The sequence below is a fragment of the Cinclus cinclus genome, chromosome 35, assembly GCF_963662255.1.
Source record: "Cinclus cinclus chromosome 35, bCinCin1.1, whole genome shotgun sequence".
Taxonomy (NCBI): domain Eukaryota; kingdom Metazoa; phylum Chordata; class Aves; order Passeriformes; family Cinclidae; genus Cinclus; species Cinclus cinclus.
Window position 1 is genome coordinate 751,503 of NC_085080.1, and position 17,096 is coordinate 768,598.

Sequence of the window (17,096 nt, forward strand, 5' to 3'; positions counted from 1 at the left end):
ATCCATCATCCATCCATCCATCATCCATCCATCCATCATCCATCCATCATCCATCCATCATCCATCCATCCATCCATCCATCCATCCATCCATCTATCCATCATCCATCCATCCATCCATCCATCATCCATCATCCATCCATCCATCCATCATCCATCCATCATCCATCCATCCATCCATCATCCATCCATCCATCCATCCATCCATCCATCATCCATCTACCCATCCATCATCCATCCATCCATCCATCCATCATCCATCATCCATCCATCATCCATCCATCCATCCATCCATCCATCATCCATCATCCATCATCCATCATCCATCCATCCATCCATCATCCATCCATCCATCATCCATCCATCCATCATCCATCCATCCATCGCCATCCATCCATCCATCCATCCATCATCCATCCATCCATCCATCCATCATCCATCATCCATCCATCCATCATCCATCATCCATCCATCATCCATCCATCCATCCATCATCCATCCATCATCCATCCATCCATCCATCATCCATCCATCCATCCATCCATCATCCATCCATCCATCCATCCATCATCCATCCATCCATCCATCCATCATCCATCATCCATCCATCCATCATCCATCCATCATCCATCCATCCATCATCCATCTACCCATCCATCCATCCATCCATCATCCATCCATCCATCGCCATCCATCCATCCTTCCCACCATCCCAACCCCAAATCCCTCCAGCCCCATCCCTCCCCGCAAACCCCACCTTGGCCTTGCCGGTGCTCTGCAGGATGTGCACCAGCGCGCAGGCCACCTCCTCCTTGCTCTTGACGCTGAGCACGGGCTCCAGCACGGCGCAGAGCATGCGGTAGTTGTTGGTGACGTACTCGGCGAACTCCTTGTAGAGCTCCATGGGCAGGATGCTCATGGTCTGGAAGCGGCTCTTGACCCGCAGCGCCGGACAGCCGGCCTTGCTCTTGCTGCCGCTGGGCTGGCTCAGGGGGTACCACTGCTCGGCGAAGTGGCGCCCGGTGACGCTGGCGATGGGGATGCTCACCATGCCCACGTAGTTGCTCTTGTCCTTCTTCCTCTTCTTGTCGGTGTCCTTGTAGAGGTGCAGGCGGATGGTGCGCACGGCCGGCAGGTTGTTGAACTCGAAGTGCTCGCCCCAGAAGACGTTGTCGGTGCGGGCCTTGCTGGTGGTGCGCGCGTACAGCATGTCGTCCAGGCACAGCTCGCAGTAGTAGCGCTTCTTGGGCGGCAGGTCGCGCGCCTCGATCACCCACAGCTTCAGCACGTTGTCCACGCGCCGGCTGTTGTCCTGCAGAAGGGGGTCAGGGTCAGCGGGCGCCGCGCGGTCAGAGGGCGCCCCGTGGTCAGTGGTTACTGTGTGGTCAGTGGTCACTGTGCGGTCAGTGGTCACCGTTTGGCCAGTGGTCACTGTGTGGTCAGTGGTCACTGTGTGGTCAGTGGTCACTGTTCAGTCAGTGGTCACTGTTCCATCAGTGGTCACTGTGTGGTCAGTGGTCACTGTGTGGTCAGTGGTCACTGTTCAGTCAGTGGTCACTGTGTGGTCAGTGGTCACTGTGCGGTCAGTGGTCACTGCGTGGTCAGTGGTCACTGTTCCGTCAGTGGTCACTGTGCGGTCAGTGGTCACTGTGTGGTCAGTGGTCACTGTGCGGTCAGTGGTCACTGCGTGGTCAGTGGTCACTGTGTGGTCGGTGGTCACTGTTCCATCAGCGGTCACTGTGCGGTCAGTGGTCTCTACGTGGTTATCGGGCGCCCCGTGGTCAGTGGTCACTGTGTGGTCAGTGGTCACTGTGTGGTCAGTGGTCACTGTTCAGTCAGTGGTCACTGTGTGGTCAGTGGTCACTGTTCCATCAGTGGTCACTGTGTGGTCGGTGGTCACTGTGTGGTCAGTGGTCACTGTTCCATCAGTGGTCACTGTGCGGTCAGTGGTCACTGTTCAGTCAGTGGTCACTGTGTGGTTGGTGGTCACTGTGTGGTCAGTGGTCACTGTTCAGTCAGTGGTCACTGTTCAGTCAGTGGTCACTCTGTGGTCAGTGGTCACTGTGTGGTCAGTGGTCACTGTTCAGTCAGTGGTCACTGTTCAGTCAGTGGTCACTGTGTGGTCAGTGGTCACTGTTCAGTCAGTGGTCACTGTTCAGTCAGTGGTCACTGTGTGGTCAGTGGTCACTGTTCGGTCAGTGGTCACTGTTCAGTCAGTGGTCACTGCGTGGTCAGTGGTCACTGTGCGGTCAGTGGTCACTGCGTGGTCAGTGGTCACTGTGTGGTCGGTGGTCACTGTTCCATCAGTGGTCACTCTGTGGTCAGTGGTCACTGCGTGGTTGGTGGTCACTGTTCAGTCAGTGGTCACTGCGTGGTCAGTGGTCACTGTGCGGTCAGTGGTCACTGCGTGGTCAGTGGTCACTGTGTGGTCGGTGGTCACTGTTCCATCAGTGGTCACTGTGCGGTCAGTGGTCTCTACGTGGTTATCGGGCGCCCCGTGGTCAGTGGTCACTGTGTGGTCAGTGGTCACTGCGTGGTCAGTGGTCACTGTGCGGTCAGTGGTCACTGTGTGGTCGGTGGTCACTGTTCCATCAGTGGTCACTGTGCGGTCAGTGGTCTCTACGTGGTTATCGGGCGCCCCGTGGTCAGTGGTCACTGTGTGGTCAGTGGTCACTGCGTGGTCAGTGGTCACTGTGCGGTCAGTGGTCACTGTGTGGTCGGTGGTCACTGTTCCATCAGTGGTCACTGTGCGGTCAGTGGTCTCTACGTGGTTATCGGGCGCCCCGTGGTCAGTGGTCACTGTGTGGTCAGTGGTCACTGCGTGGTCAGTGGTCACTGTGCGGTCAGTGGTCACTGTGTGGTCAGTGGTCACTGTGCCGTCAGTGGTCACTGTGCGGTCGGTGGTCTCTACGTGGTTATCGGGCGCCCCGTGGTCAGTGGTCACTGTGTGGTCGGTGGTCACTGCGCGGTCAGTGGTCACTGTGTGGTCGGTGGTCACTGTTCCATCAGTGGTCACTGTGCGGTCAGTGGTCTCTACGTGGTTATCGGGCGCCCCGTGGTCAGTGGTCACCACATCTTCAGGGCGCCAGGGGAGTGGCAACGCCCATGGAGCAGGCCCAGAACTGTGGCCGGACTGTCCTGAGCCCGGTTGGCATCGACACCAGGTGACCATCCCCATTGCCACCAGGTGACCGTGAATGCCAGGTGACCATCAAACACCAACTGACCATCAAACACCACCTGACCATTGACCCCACCTGACCATTGACCCCAACTGACCATTGACCCCACCTGACCATTGACCCCACCTGAACAATGACCCCACCTGACCATTGACCCCAACTGACCATTGACCCCACCTGACCAATGACCCCACCTGATCATTGACCCCACCTGACCATTGACCCCACCTGATCATTGACCCCAACTGACCATTGACCCCACCTGACCATTGACCCCAACTGACCACTGATACCACCTGACCATTGACCCCACCTGACCATTGACCCCACCTGACCATTGACCCCACCTGACCATTGACCCCACCTGACCATTGACCCCAATTGACCATTGACCCCACCTGACCAATGACCCCACCTGATCATTGACCCCACCTGACCATTGACCCCACCTGACCATTGACCCCACCTGATCATTGACCCCACCTGACCATTGACCCCAACTGACCATTGACCCCACCTGATCATTGACCCCACCTGACCATTGACCCCACCTGACCATTGACCCCACCTGAACAATGACCCCACCTGACCATTGACCCCAACTGACCATTGACCCCACCTGACCAATGACCCCACCTGACCATTGACCCCACCTGACCATTGACCCCACCTGAACAATGACCCCACCTGATCATTGACCCCACCTGACCAATGACCCCACCTGACCAATGACCCCACCTGATCATTGACCCCACCTGACCATTGACCCCACCTGATCATTGACCCCACCTGACCATTGACCCCACCTGACCATTGACCCCACCTGATCATTGACCCCACCTGACCAATGACCCCACCTGACCATTGACCCCACCTGACCATTGACCCCACCTGACCATTGACACCACCTGACCATTGACCCCACCTGACCATTGACCCCAACTGACCATTGACCCCACCTGACCATTCCCAGGACCAGTTAATCATGAACACCAGCTGTCCATTTCCAGTCCCACCACATCACCATCCCGACGACCAGTTCACCCCCATGTGACCAGTTCACCATCACCAGCTGACCACTCCCATGACCAATTGACCACTCCCATGACCAACTGACCCTCCCATGACCAATTGACCACTCCCATGACCAATTGACCACTCCCATGACCCACTGACCACTCCCATGACCAACTGACCACTCCCATGACCAACTGACCCTCCCATGACCAATTGACCAGTCCCATGACCAACTGACCACTCCCATGACCAATTGACCACTCCCATGACCCAATGACCACTCCCATGACCAACTGACCCTCCCATGACCAATTGACCACTCCCATGACCCACTGACCACTCCCATGACCAATTGACCACTCCCATGACCCACTGACCACTCCCATGACCAACTGACCACTCCCATGACCAATTGACCACTCCCATGACCCACTGACCACTCCCATGACCAACTGACCCTCCCATGACCAATTGACCACTCCCATGACCAACTGACCACTCCCATGACCAACTGACCCTCCCATGACCAACTGACCCTCCCATGACCAATTGACCACTCCCATGACCAACTGACCCTCCCATGACCAACTGACCCTCCCATGACCAACTGACCCTCCCATGACCAATTGACCACTCCCATGACCAACTGACCACTCCCATGACCAACTGACCCTCCCATGACCCACTGACCACTCCCATGACCCACTGACCACTCCCATGACCAACTGACCTTCCCATGACCAACTGACCTTCCCATGACCAACTGACCACTCCCATGACCAATTGACCACTCCCATGACCAACTGACCCTCCCATGACCAACTGACCTTCCCATGACCAACTGACCCTCCCATGACCAACTGACCTTCCCATGACCCACTGACCACTCCCATGACCAACTGACCACTCCCATGACCAACTGACCCTCCCATGACCAATTGACCAGTCCCATGACCAACTGACCACTCCCATGACCAATTGACCACTCCCATGACCCAATGACCACTACCATGACCTACTGACCCTCCCATGACCAATTGACCACTCCCATGACCCACTGACCACTCCCATGACCAATTGACCACTCCCATGACCCACTGACCACTCCCATGACCAACTGACCACTCCCATGACCAATTGACCACTCCCATGACCCACTGACCACTCCCATGACCAACTGACCCTCCCATGACCAATTGACCACTCCCATGACCCACTGACCACTCCCATGACCAACTGACCCTCCCATGACCAACTGACCCTCCCATGACCAATTGACCACTCCCATGACCCACTGACCCTCCCATGACCAACTGACCCTCCCATGACCAACTGACCCTCCCATGACCAATTGACCACTCCCATGACCAACTGACCACTCCCATGACCAACTGACCCTCCCATGACCAACTGACCACTCCCATGACCAACTGACCTTCCCATGACCAACTGACCACTCCCATGACCAACTGACCACTCCCATGACCAACTGACCCTCCCATGACCCACTGACCACTCCCATGACCCACTGACCACTCCCATGACCAACTGACCTTCCCATGACCAACTGACCTTCCCATGACCAACTGACCTTCCCATGACCAACTGACCACTCCCATGACCAATTGACCACTCCCATGACCAACTGACCACTCCCATGACCCACTGACCACTCCCATGACCAATTGACCACTCCCATGACCAACTGACCACTCTCATGACCAATTGACCACTCCCATGACCAACTGACCACTCCCATTCCTAATAGCCCTATTCCCAGTAGCCCCTCCCCCACTCCCAGTAGCCCCACCCCAGTTCCCAGTAGCCCTCCCCCACTCCCAGTAGCCCCACCCCAGTTCCCAGTAGCCCACTCCCACCTTGTTGGGTTTCACGGCCCTCTGCAGGTTCTCGATCCATTTGTCCCTCTCGGCCGCCGACCGACAGGCGAAACATTTGGTGCCGGACGCCGTCGTCACCTGAGGGCAGCGCCCCCCTCCAGGTGAGCCAGGGCCCCGGGAATTCCCCGATTCCCGCAGAATCCCGGAATTCCCCCCTTTCCCAGAGGATCCCGGCATTCCAGAGTCCCGGAATTCTCGCAGAATCCCGGCATTCCCAAATTCCTGGGGAATCCCGGAATTCTCCAATTCCCACAGAATCCCAAAATTCCCAAACTCCTGGACAATCCCGGCATTCCCCAATTCCCCCAGAATCCCGGAATTCCCGAATTCCTGGAGAATCCCAGAATTCCTGAATTCCCGCAGAATCCTGGAATTCCCGCAGAATCACGGAATTCCCGAATTACTGGGGTACCCCAGCATTCCTGAATTCCTACGCTATCCCAGCATTCCCCAATTCCCGCGGAATCCCAGAATTCCCGAATTCCAGCAGAATCCCGGAATTCCCGGATAATCCAGGCATTCCCCAATTCCCACAGAATGCTGAAATTCCCCAATTCCCACGGAATCCCGGCATTCCCAAACTCCCGGTCAATCCTGTCATTCCTCAGTTCCCGCAGAATCCCAGAATCCCTGAATTCCTGGACAATTCCGGAATTCCCCAATTCCCGCAGAATCCTGGCATTTGCGAATTCCCGCGGAACGCCGGCATTCCCGAACTCCCAGCACAATCCCAGAATTCCCAAACTCCCAGACAAGCCTGGCGTTCCCGAATTCCCACGGAATCCTGGCATTCGTGAAGTCCCGCGGAATCCCAGAATTCCCGAACTACCCGACAATCCCGGAATTCCCAAACTCCCAGACAATCCCAGCATTCCCGAATTCCTGCGGAACGCCAGAATTCCCAAACTCCCAGACAATCCCGGCGTTCCGGATTTCCTGCGGAATGCCGGCATTCCCGAAGTCCCCGGACAATCCTGGAATTCCCAAACTCCCAGATAATCCCGGAATTCCCAAATTCTCGTGGAACGCTGGCGTTCCTGAACTCCCCGGACAATCCCGGGGTTCCCAAATTCACACGGAATGCCGGCGTTCCCAAATTCCCGTGGAACGCCGGCGTTCCCTAACTCCCCGGACAATCCCGGAATTCCCAAACTCCCAGACAATCCCGGCGTTCCGGAATTCCCACGGAACGCTGGCATTCCTGAACTGCCCGGACAATCCCGGCGTTCCCAAACTCCCCGGATAATCCCGGAATTCCCGAATTCCTGCGGAACGCCGGAATTCCCGAACTCCCCGGACAATCCCGGAATTCCCAAACTCCCCAGACAATCCCGGCGTTCCTGAATTCCCGCGGAACGCCGGCGTTCCCAAACTCCCCGGACAATCCCGGCGTTCCCAAACTCCCCCGAACAATCCCGGCATTCCCAAACTCCCCCAAACAATCCCGGCGTTCCCGAACTCCCCGGACAATCCCGGCGTTCCTGAACTCCCCCGAACAATCCCGGCGTTCCCGAACTCCCCAGGACAATCCCGGCGTTCCCGAACTCCCCCAAACAATCCCGGCGTTCCCGAACTCCCCAGGACAATCCCGGCGTTCCCGAACTCCCCCAAACAATCCCGGCGTTCCCGAACTCCCCCGAACAATCCCGGCGTTCCCAAACTCCCCCGAACAATCCCGGCGTTCCCGAACTCCCCGGACAATCCCGGCGTTCCCGAATTCCCGGCGTTCCCACCTCGAAGCAGAACTCCTGGCCCAGGATGCTGCTGTGCACGGCCTTGATGATGGAATCCTCGTCCAGGTTCAGCTCCAGCGCCTCGGCCGCGCTCGAGGGGCTCAGCAGCGACTCGTGCGAGTGCGACTCCTTAAAGCTCTGCATCAGCCGGGCCCTGCGGCGGGAATTCGGGAATTCTGGGGGAACGCCGGGAACTCCGGGGGCAGCTGGGGGGGATTTGGAGGGGATCTGGGATGATTTTGGGGGGATTTTTGGGGAATTTGGGGGGATTTTGGGGAGATTTTGGGGGGGATTTGGGGGGATTCGGGGAGATTTTGGGGGGATTTTTGGGGAATTTGGGGGGATTTTTGGGGAAATGGGGGGGGTTGGGGGAGATTTTGGGGAATTTGGGGGGATTTGGGGAGGTTTGGGGAGATTTTGGGGGGATTTTTGGGGAATTTGGGGGGGATTTGGAGGGATTCGGGGAGATTTTGGGGGAATTTTTGGGTATTTTGGGGGGATTTGGGGAGGTTTGGGGAGATTTTGGGGGGAGTTTTGGGGAATTTGGGGAGTTTTTGGGGAATTCTGAGGGGATTTGGGGAGATTTTTGGGGAATTTGGGGGGATTTTGGGGGATTTTGTGGAATTTGGGGGGATTTTGGGGGGATTTTGGGGGATTTTGTGGAATTTGGGGGGATTTTGGGGGGATTTTGGGGGGATTTGGGGGATTTGAGGGGATTTTGGGGGGATTTTGGGGGGATTTTGTGGAATTTGGGGGGATTTTGGGGGGATTTTGGGGGTTCCTGGTGGATTCAGGACACCAGTGCTGTGGGAGGGATCCCGGATGCCTCGGGATGCCCACAGGTGTCCCCCAGGTGTGTCCCAGGTGCTGCCGGTACCTGTCACGCTCGGCGCTGTGGGAGCTGCTGGTCCAGTGCCCCCACATGTCCCCAAAAGCCCCTGTGGTGTCCCCAGGTGTGCCCTGATGTCCCCAGGTGTGTCCAGGTCTCCTAGGTGTGTCCCAGGTGTGTCCAGGTTTGCCCAGGTGTGTCCCAGGTGCCCCTAGGTGCCCCCAGGTGTGTCTCAGGTGCCCCTAGGTGTGTGTCAGATGCCCCCGGGTGCCCCCAGGAGCCCCCAGCTGTCCCCAGGTGTGCCCAGGTGCCCCCAGGTGTGTCCCAGGTACCCCAGGTGTGTCTCAGGTGCCCCCAGCTGTCCCCAGGTGTGCCCAGGTGCCCCAGGTGTGTTTCAGATGCCCCAGGTGTGTCCCAGATGCCCCCAGCTGTCCCCAGGTGTGCCCAGATGTCCCCCAGGTGTGTCCCCAGGTGTGTCCAGGTGCGCCCAGGTGTGTCCCAGGTGTATCCAGGTGTGTCCCAGGTGTGCCCAGGTGTGTCCCCAAGTGTGTCCCAGGTGTGCCCAGGCGTGTCCCAGGTGCCCCTAGGTGCCCCCAGGTGTGTCTCAGATGCCCCCAGGTGTGCCCAGGTGTGTGTCCCAGGTGCGTCTCAGATGCCCGCAGGCGCCCTAGGTGTGTGTCAGGCGCCCCCAGGTGCCCCGGCTGCGCCCACCTGTCGTGGTCGGCGCTCCGGAAGCGCGGCAGGATCTGCCGGAAGCTGCTGGTCCGGTCCAGCTTGGGCTGGCTCTTGGTGCGCTTGATGGAGCTCTTGAGGCGCCGGCTCAGGAAGCCTTGCTGGGGACACAGGGCACCGGGGGTCACGGGGTCACGGGGTCACGGGGGGGCACCGGGGTCACGGGGTCACGGGGTCACGGGGTCACGGGGTCACGGGGTCACGGGGTCACGGGGTCACGGGGGGTAACCTGGGGTCACTGGGGGTCACCTGGGGTCACTGGGGGGCACCGGGGGTCACTGGGGGTAACCTGGGGTCACTGGGGGTCACCTGGGGTCACTGGGGGGCACCGGGGGTCACCGGGGGTCACTGGGGTCACGGGGGGTCACTGGGGGTAACCTGGGGTCACTGGGGGTCACCTGGGGTCACTGGGGGGCACCGGGGGTCACCGGGGGTCACCGGGGGTCACGGGGGGTCACCGGGGGACACCGGGGGTCACCGGGGGTCACTGGGGTCACTGGGGGTCACGGGGGGTCACTGGGGTCACCCGGGGGTCACTGGGGGTCACTGGGGTCACCGGGGTCACCGGGGATCACTGGGGGTCACTGGGGAGTATCGGGGGTCATGGGGGGCATCGGGGGTCACTGGGGGGCGCCGGGGGTCACCGGGGGTCACTGGGGTCACCCGGGGGTCACTGTGGGTCACCGGGGTCTCCCGGGGGTCACCGGGGGTCACCTGGGGGTCACCGGGGGGCACCGGGGTCACCCGGGGGTCCCTGGGGGGCACCGGGGGTCACCGGGGGTCACTGGGGTCACTGAGGGGTCATTGGGGTCACTGAGGGGTCACAGGGGTCACTGAGGGGTCATTGGGGTCACTGAGGGGTCACTGGGGTCACTGAGGGGTCACTGAGGGGTTATTTGGGGTCACTGAGGGGTCACAGGGTCACTGAGGGGTCACTGAAGGGTCACTGAGGGGTCACTGAGGGGTCATTGGGGTCACTGAGGGGTCACTGAGAGGTCACTGAAGGGTCACTGAGGGGTCACTGGGGTCACTCAGGGGTCACTCAGGGGTCACTGAGGGGTCACTGGAGGGTCACAGGGTCACTGATGGGTCACTGGGGTCACTGAGGGGTCATTGGGGTCACTGAGGGGTCACTGAAGGGTCACAGGGTCACTGAGGGGTCATTGGGGTCACTGAAGGGTCACTGAAGGGTCACTGAGGGGTCATTGGGGTCACTGAGGGGTCACTGAAGGGTCACTGAAGGGTCACAGGGTCACTGAGGGGTCACTGGGGTCACTGAGGGGTCACTGAGGGGTCACAGGGTCACTGATGGGTCACTGGGGGCACTGAGGGGTCACTGAGGGGTCACTGAAGGGTCACTGAGGGGTCACTGAGGGGTCATTGGGGTCACTGAGGGGTCACAGGGTCACTGGGGTCACTGAAGGGTCACTGAAGGGTCACTGAGGGGTCATTGGGGTTACTGAGGGGTCACTGAAGGGTCACTGAGGGGTCACTGGGGTCACTGAGGGGTCACTGAAGGGTCACTGAGGGGTCACTGAAGGGTCACTGAGGGGTCATTGGGGTCACTGAGGGGTCACTGAGGGGTCACTGAAGGGTCACAGGGTCACTGATGGGTCACTGGGGGCACTGAGGGGTCACTGAAGGGTCACTGAGGGGTCACAGGGTCACTGATGGGTCACTGGGGTCACTCAGGGGTCACTGAGGGGTCATTGGGGTCACCAGGAGGTCACCGGTGTCACCATGGAGTTTCATCAGTGCCACAGTTGCCATGGCAACGGGCTGCAGTTGTGGACCTGGGTTACCCGGTTACCATAGCAACGGATTATTCCGGGTCCCCCGGTTACCATGGCAACGGGTTCTGGTTGCCATGGCAACGGCTTACTCCACAACTGGCTTGCTGGGTTACCATGGCAACGGATTAGCCCAGACCTGGGTGACATCGTTACCATGGCAACATCCTATTCAATTTCCAGGTTACCCGGTTACCATGGCAACGGGTAATTCAGGACATGGGTTACCTGGTTGCCACGGTAACGGGTTAGTCCAGATCCTGGTTACCTGGTTGCCATGACAACGGTTCTTTCAGGGCCTGGGTTACCTTGTTACCATGGTAATGGTTTACTCCAGATTCTGGTTACTATGGTAACGGGTTAGTCCAGATCCTGGTTACCTGGTTGCCATGACAACGCCTTATTTCAGACTTGGATTATATAGTTACCATGGCAACGGGTGATTCCAGATCCAGGTTATCTGGTTACCATGGTGACGGACTGGGCAGGACCTGGTTTACCTGGTTACCATGGCAAGAGATCACCCCTCACCTGGGTTACCGGGTTACCATGGTAACCAGCGACACAGGGCCATGGTTGCCATGGCGACAGGAGTGAAGCATCACAGTTCCCACAGCGACAGGTGAAGAGTCGCCATGGCAACGGGGACATGGGGACCACAGGAACCATGGCAGAGGGGCCATGGTAACCACGGCAACCGGGACGTGCTGGGCCACAGGAACAGGCCCGGGATGGGGTAACCATGGCAACCGGAATGTGCGGGACCACAGCAACCACGGCGATGCGGAAGTGGTGGTCCACGGTAGCCATGGCAACGGGGCTCGGCTGTGCGACCATGGGTACAGGTGATTGGGAACTCCGGTAACCATGGCAACGGCTGCCTGGGTACCACAGTAACTATGGCAACGGGCGTGTGATTGAGTGACCATGGCAACAGGGGATGTATTGGGACCACGGTAACCATGGCAACGGTTGTGTGGGAAACCATGGTATCAGGGTTGTATTGGGACCACGGTAACCATGGCAACAGTTACCCCCCAAATAACCAAGGCAACAGGCTCGGGAGAAGAAAATCATGGTAACCATGGCAACGTATGACAAGGATCGTGGTAACTATGGCAACGGATGACGAGGATCGTGGTAACTATGGCAACGGATGATGGTGACAGTGGTAACCATGGCAACAGGCATATAGGGACCATGGAAACCATGGTGATGTTTGATGGAGAGGACGGTAACCATGGCGACAGATGATGGAGGTGGGATGACGGTAACCATGGCGACGGGCCCGCCGCGGTTGCCATGGCGACGGGGGCTCACCGAGGGCCGGAAGGGGGGCGCGGGCGGCGCGTCCATGTTGATGCTGAACTGCTTCCCCCCGGGAACGCTCTTCCTGCGGGAGCGGCCGCCGTGGTAATCTGGGAATTGGGATTGGGGGGGCACCGGGGGGTCAGGGCACCCCAAAACCCGGCGGGAACCTGGACCCCACCCCAAAACCTGGAGAGACCCCAAAATCCCAACCCAAAATCCGGGGAGACCCCAAAATCCCAATCCAAAATCCGGGGAGAGCCCAAAATCCCAACCCCAAAACCTGGGGAGAGCCCAAAATCCCAACCCCAAAACCTGGGGAGAGCCCAAAATCCCAACCCCAAAACCTGGGGAGAGCCCAAAATCCCAACCCCAAAATCCGGGGAGAGCCCAAAATCCCAACCCCAAAACCTGGGGAGAGCCCAAAATCCCAACCCAAAATCCGGGGAGAGCCCAAAATCCCAACCCCAAAATCCGGGGAGAGCCCAAAATCCCAACCCCAAAATCCGGGGAGAGCCCAAAATCCCAACCCCAAAACCTGGGGAGAGCCCAAAATCCCAACCCCAAATCCGGGGAGAGCCCAAAATCCCAACCCCAAAACCTGGGGAGAGCCCAAAATCCCAACCCCAAAAATCCGGGGAGAGCCCAAAATCCCAACCCCAAAACCTGGGGAGAGCCCAAAATCCCAACCCAAAATCCGGGGAGAGCCCAAAATCCCATCCCAAAATCCGGGGAGACCCCAAAATCTCAACCCGAAAACCTGGGGAGAGCCCAAAATCCCAACCCAAAATCAGGGGAGACCCCAAAATCCCAACCCAAAACCTGGAGACACCCAAACATCCCAACCCAAAATCTGGAGAGACCCCAAAATCCCAACCCCAAAATCCGGGAAGAGCCCAAAATCCAGGGAGACCCCAAAACCCCAACCCCAAATTTTGAGAGAGCCCAGAATCTTGGAAGACCCCAAAATCTCAACCCAAAACCCTGGGGAGACTCAAAAATCCCAACCGAAAATCTGGGGAGACCCCAAAATCCCAACCCAAAAAATCCAGGGAAACCCCAAAATCCCACCCCAAAATCCGGGGAGACCCCAAAATCCCAACCCCAAATTTTGAGAGAGCCCAGAATCTCAGAAGACCCCAAAATCCCAACCCCAAAACCTGGGGAGACCAAAAAAATCCCAACCCCAAAATCTGGGGAGACCCCAGAATCCCAACCCCAAAAATCCAGGGAGACCCCAAAATCCCACCCCAAAATCCGGGGAGACCCCAAAATCCCAACCCTGACGTGGGGGAACCCCAAAATCCCAACCCCAAATCCTCTGGGGGTCCCAAAATCCACCCCAAGGGGAATGGGAGGGGGGATTTGGGGTCTGGGGGGGATTTTGGGGGGGTCACGGGGAGTGAGGGGACCCCAAAATTCGGGGGGGGGGGTCCCCAAAAATTCCACTCCTGACCTGTGAATACCCCAAAAATAAATCCCCAAATCCACAGCCAAAAGGGGGGAAGGAAGAGGAAATTTGGGGGAAATTTGGGGGGAAATTTGGGGGAAAATTTGGGGGAAAATTTGGGGGAATTGGGGGGAAGTTTGGGGGGAAATTTGGGGGGAAATTTGGGGGAATTGGGGGGAAGTTTGGGGGGAAATTTGGGGGGAGATTTGGGGGGAAATTTGGGGGAGATTTGTGGAAGATTTGGGGGAGATTTGTGGAAGATTTGGGGGAGATTTGGGGGGGATTTGGGGGAGATTTGGGGGGGATTTGGGGGGGATTTGGGGAAGCTCTGGGGGGTCCCAGCTGCCCCCGGGGGTCCCCTCACTCCTCCCCACCCCCAAATTTTTTGGCCCACCCCCCATTTTTGGTGTTCCCCCCAAAATTCTTTCCCTGACCCCACCCCAAATTTTGGGACCCTCCCCCCTTCACTCTGCACCCCCAAATCTCTTTAACCCCCCCCCCCCCAAAAAAAAAAACTCCTCAACCCCCCCCGAATCTTCCCCCCTCCTCAAATCTGGGACACCCCCCCCCCCCCAAATTTTAGACCCCACCCCAAATTTGGGTCCCCCTAATTCCACCCCCCCTTAACCCCCCCTCCCCAAATTTGGGGTCCCTTTAATTCTGCCCCTCTGAAACCCCCCCAAAAGCCCCCAAATTCTTCCCCCTCCCCCAGACCCTGTAGTTCACCCAAAGCCCCCTCCCCAAATCTGAGCCCCCCTCCCCAAATCCTGCCCCCCCTCCCCAAATCCTGCCTGCCCTCCCCAAATCTGAGCCCCCTCCCCAAATCTGAGCCCCCCTCCCCAAATCCTGCCCCCCCTCCCCAAATCTGAGCCCCCCTCCCCAAATCCTGGCCCCCTCCCCAAATTTCCTACCGGCCACGGTGCTGCTGCCGCCCTCGGGGCCCAGGCGGGGGCCGGGGGGGGGTCCCAGGGTCCAGGGGGACCCCGAGATTTGGGGGGGGGGCGCGGCGGGGGGGCCCCACATGGTCCTAGAGCGGCCCCGGGGCCCCCCCGAGCCCCCCCGGCGGGGCCAGCGCGACCCCCGCGAGCATCCGGGGGGGGCGGCGGGGGGGGAGCGCACCTGGGGGCGGCACACACTCACCTGGGGGGGGAGCGCACCTGGGGGGGGCACACACTCACCTGGGGGGGGCACACACTCACCTGATGGGGAGGGGCACACACACCTGGGGGGGAGGGGCACACACACCTGGGGGGGAGGGGCTGAGACACACCTGGGGGGGAGGGGCACACACACACCTGGGGGGGAGGGGCTGAGACACACCTGGGGGGGAGGGGCACACACACACCTGGGGGGGAGAGGCACAGACCACACACACCTGGGGCCTTGCACACTCACCTGGTCCCCCACTCACCTGACCCTTGTACACTCACCTGAGCCCTGTACCCACCTGAACCCCCCACCCTTGCACACTCACCTGAACCCCCCACCCTTGCACACTCACCTGAACCCCCCAGCCTTTGCACACTCACCTGAACCCTCCCTGGCCCTTGCACACTCACCTGAGCCCCCTCCCCCACCCTTGCACACTCACCCGGCTCCCTCTCCCCTTCCCACGCCCCCCCTTCTCACACTCGCCCCCCTCCCCCTTTTTGCACACTCACTCCCCCTCCCCTCCCCCCTCCCCCCTCTCGCGGCTCCGCGCGCCGCCCCCGCTGCCCCTCCCCCTCCCCGCTCTCTCCGGGAGGGGGGGGGAGGGCCGGCCCTGCCCCTCCCCCCTCCGGACACGCTCTCCTCGCACACTCGCCCCCCCCTTTTGCACACTCGCCCCCCCCCCCTTTGCACACTCGCCCCCCCCTCACTCACCCGGCGCCGCCGCCGCCGCCCCGCGCTCGGGAGGCCCCGCCCACCGCGCTCAAACCACGCCCACCGCGCTAGGGACACGCCTACGGCGTCCTGGGCCACGCCCCGCGTGGGGGAGGCCACGCCCCGAAAAGGGAGGAGGCCACGCCCACAGAGGGGGCGTGGGAAAAAGGGGGGCGGGGCCAGAGGGCCGTGGGAAAAAAAGATGGGGGAGGGGGAACTGGGGGGACTGGGAGGTGATGGGGGGCACTGGGGACACTGGAACACACTGGGGACACTGGGGATGACTGGTGGCACTGGTGGTACTGGGGACACTGGGGACACTGGGGATGGTGGCACTGGGGACACTGGGGATGACTGGTGGCACTGGGAATGGTGGCACTGGCAGCACTGGGGACACTGGGAATGGTGGCACTGGGGACACTGGAACACACTGGGGACACTGGGGATGACTGGTGGCACTGGGAATGGTGGCACTGGGGACACTGGGACACACTGGGGACACTGGGGATGACTGGTGGCACTGGGAATGGTGGCACTGGCGATGGTGGCACTGATGACACTGGTGACACTGGTGACGGTGGCAGTGGTGACATTTATGGCAGTGGATGGTGACAGCGGTGACAGAGGCAGAGGATGGCGGCACCGGTGGCACCGGTGTCCCCTGTCCCCAGCATTGGGGTGGCACTGGCGACAGCAGAGGTGGCACTGGGGAGGTGGCAGCAGGATGGGGACGGTCACCAGGGAGGTGACAGCGGTGGCAGTGACAGGGTGGCGCTGGTGTTCCCTGTCCCGGCTGTGGGGCTGGCACTGGTGGCACTGTCCCTTTCTCCAATGGCACCGGTGGCACTGGGGGGTGGCAGCAGGATGGGGACAGTGGGGCCGGCACCGGGGAGGTGACAGCGGTGGCACCGGTGTCCCCTGGCACCGGTGGTGACACTGGTGGGCTCTGTCCCCCGGTAAGGGTGGTGGCACTGCGTCCCTGTCCCCAACAGCACTGGTGGAACTGGTGGAACCGGTGGCACTGGTGGCACTGGTGGCACTGGTGTCCCTGTCCCTATCGCTGTCCCCATCCTGTCCCCATCCCTGTCCCTGTCCCCATCCCCGTCCCTGTCCCCATCCCTGTCCCCATCCCCATCCCCATCCCCATCCCTGTCCCTGTCCCTGTCCCCTGTCCCCTGTCCCTGTCCCCTGTCCCTGTCCCTGTCCCTGTCCCCGTCCCTGTCCCCTCCCCCCCTCCTTTCCGGAAGTCCCAAATTTCCCTTTTCTCCCCCCAAAAACCGCGGGGTGGGGGCGGG

The 17,096-nt window shown here is 59.9% G+C and overlaps 1 protein-coding gene across 1 annotated transcript in view; it reads right to left on the reverse strand.

The window, feature by feature from the left end:
* The window catches only part of SYNGAP1 (synaptic Ras GTPase activating protein 1), a 45,119-nt gene that overhangs the window by 23,278 nt on the left and 4,745 nt on the right, over positions 1-17,096 (reverse strand). Inside the window, exons 4-8 of the mRNA XM_062512249.1 lie at positions 12,501-12,598; positions 9,370-9,491; positions 7,830-7,983; positions 6,076-6,174; positions 757-1,311 (exon numbers count right to left, since the gene is read on the reverse strand). Coding sequence (XP_062368233.1) covers positions 757-1,311; positions 6,076-6,174; positions 7,830-7,983; positions 9,370-9,491; positions 12,501-12,598 — 1,028 coding nt within the window. The remainder of the gene's footprint in view (positions 1-756; positions 1,312-6,075; positions 6,175-7,829; positions 7,984-9,369; positions 9,492-12,500; positions 12,599-17,096) is intronic.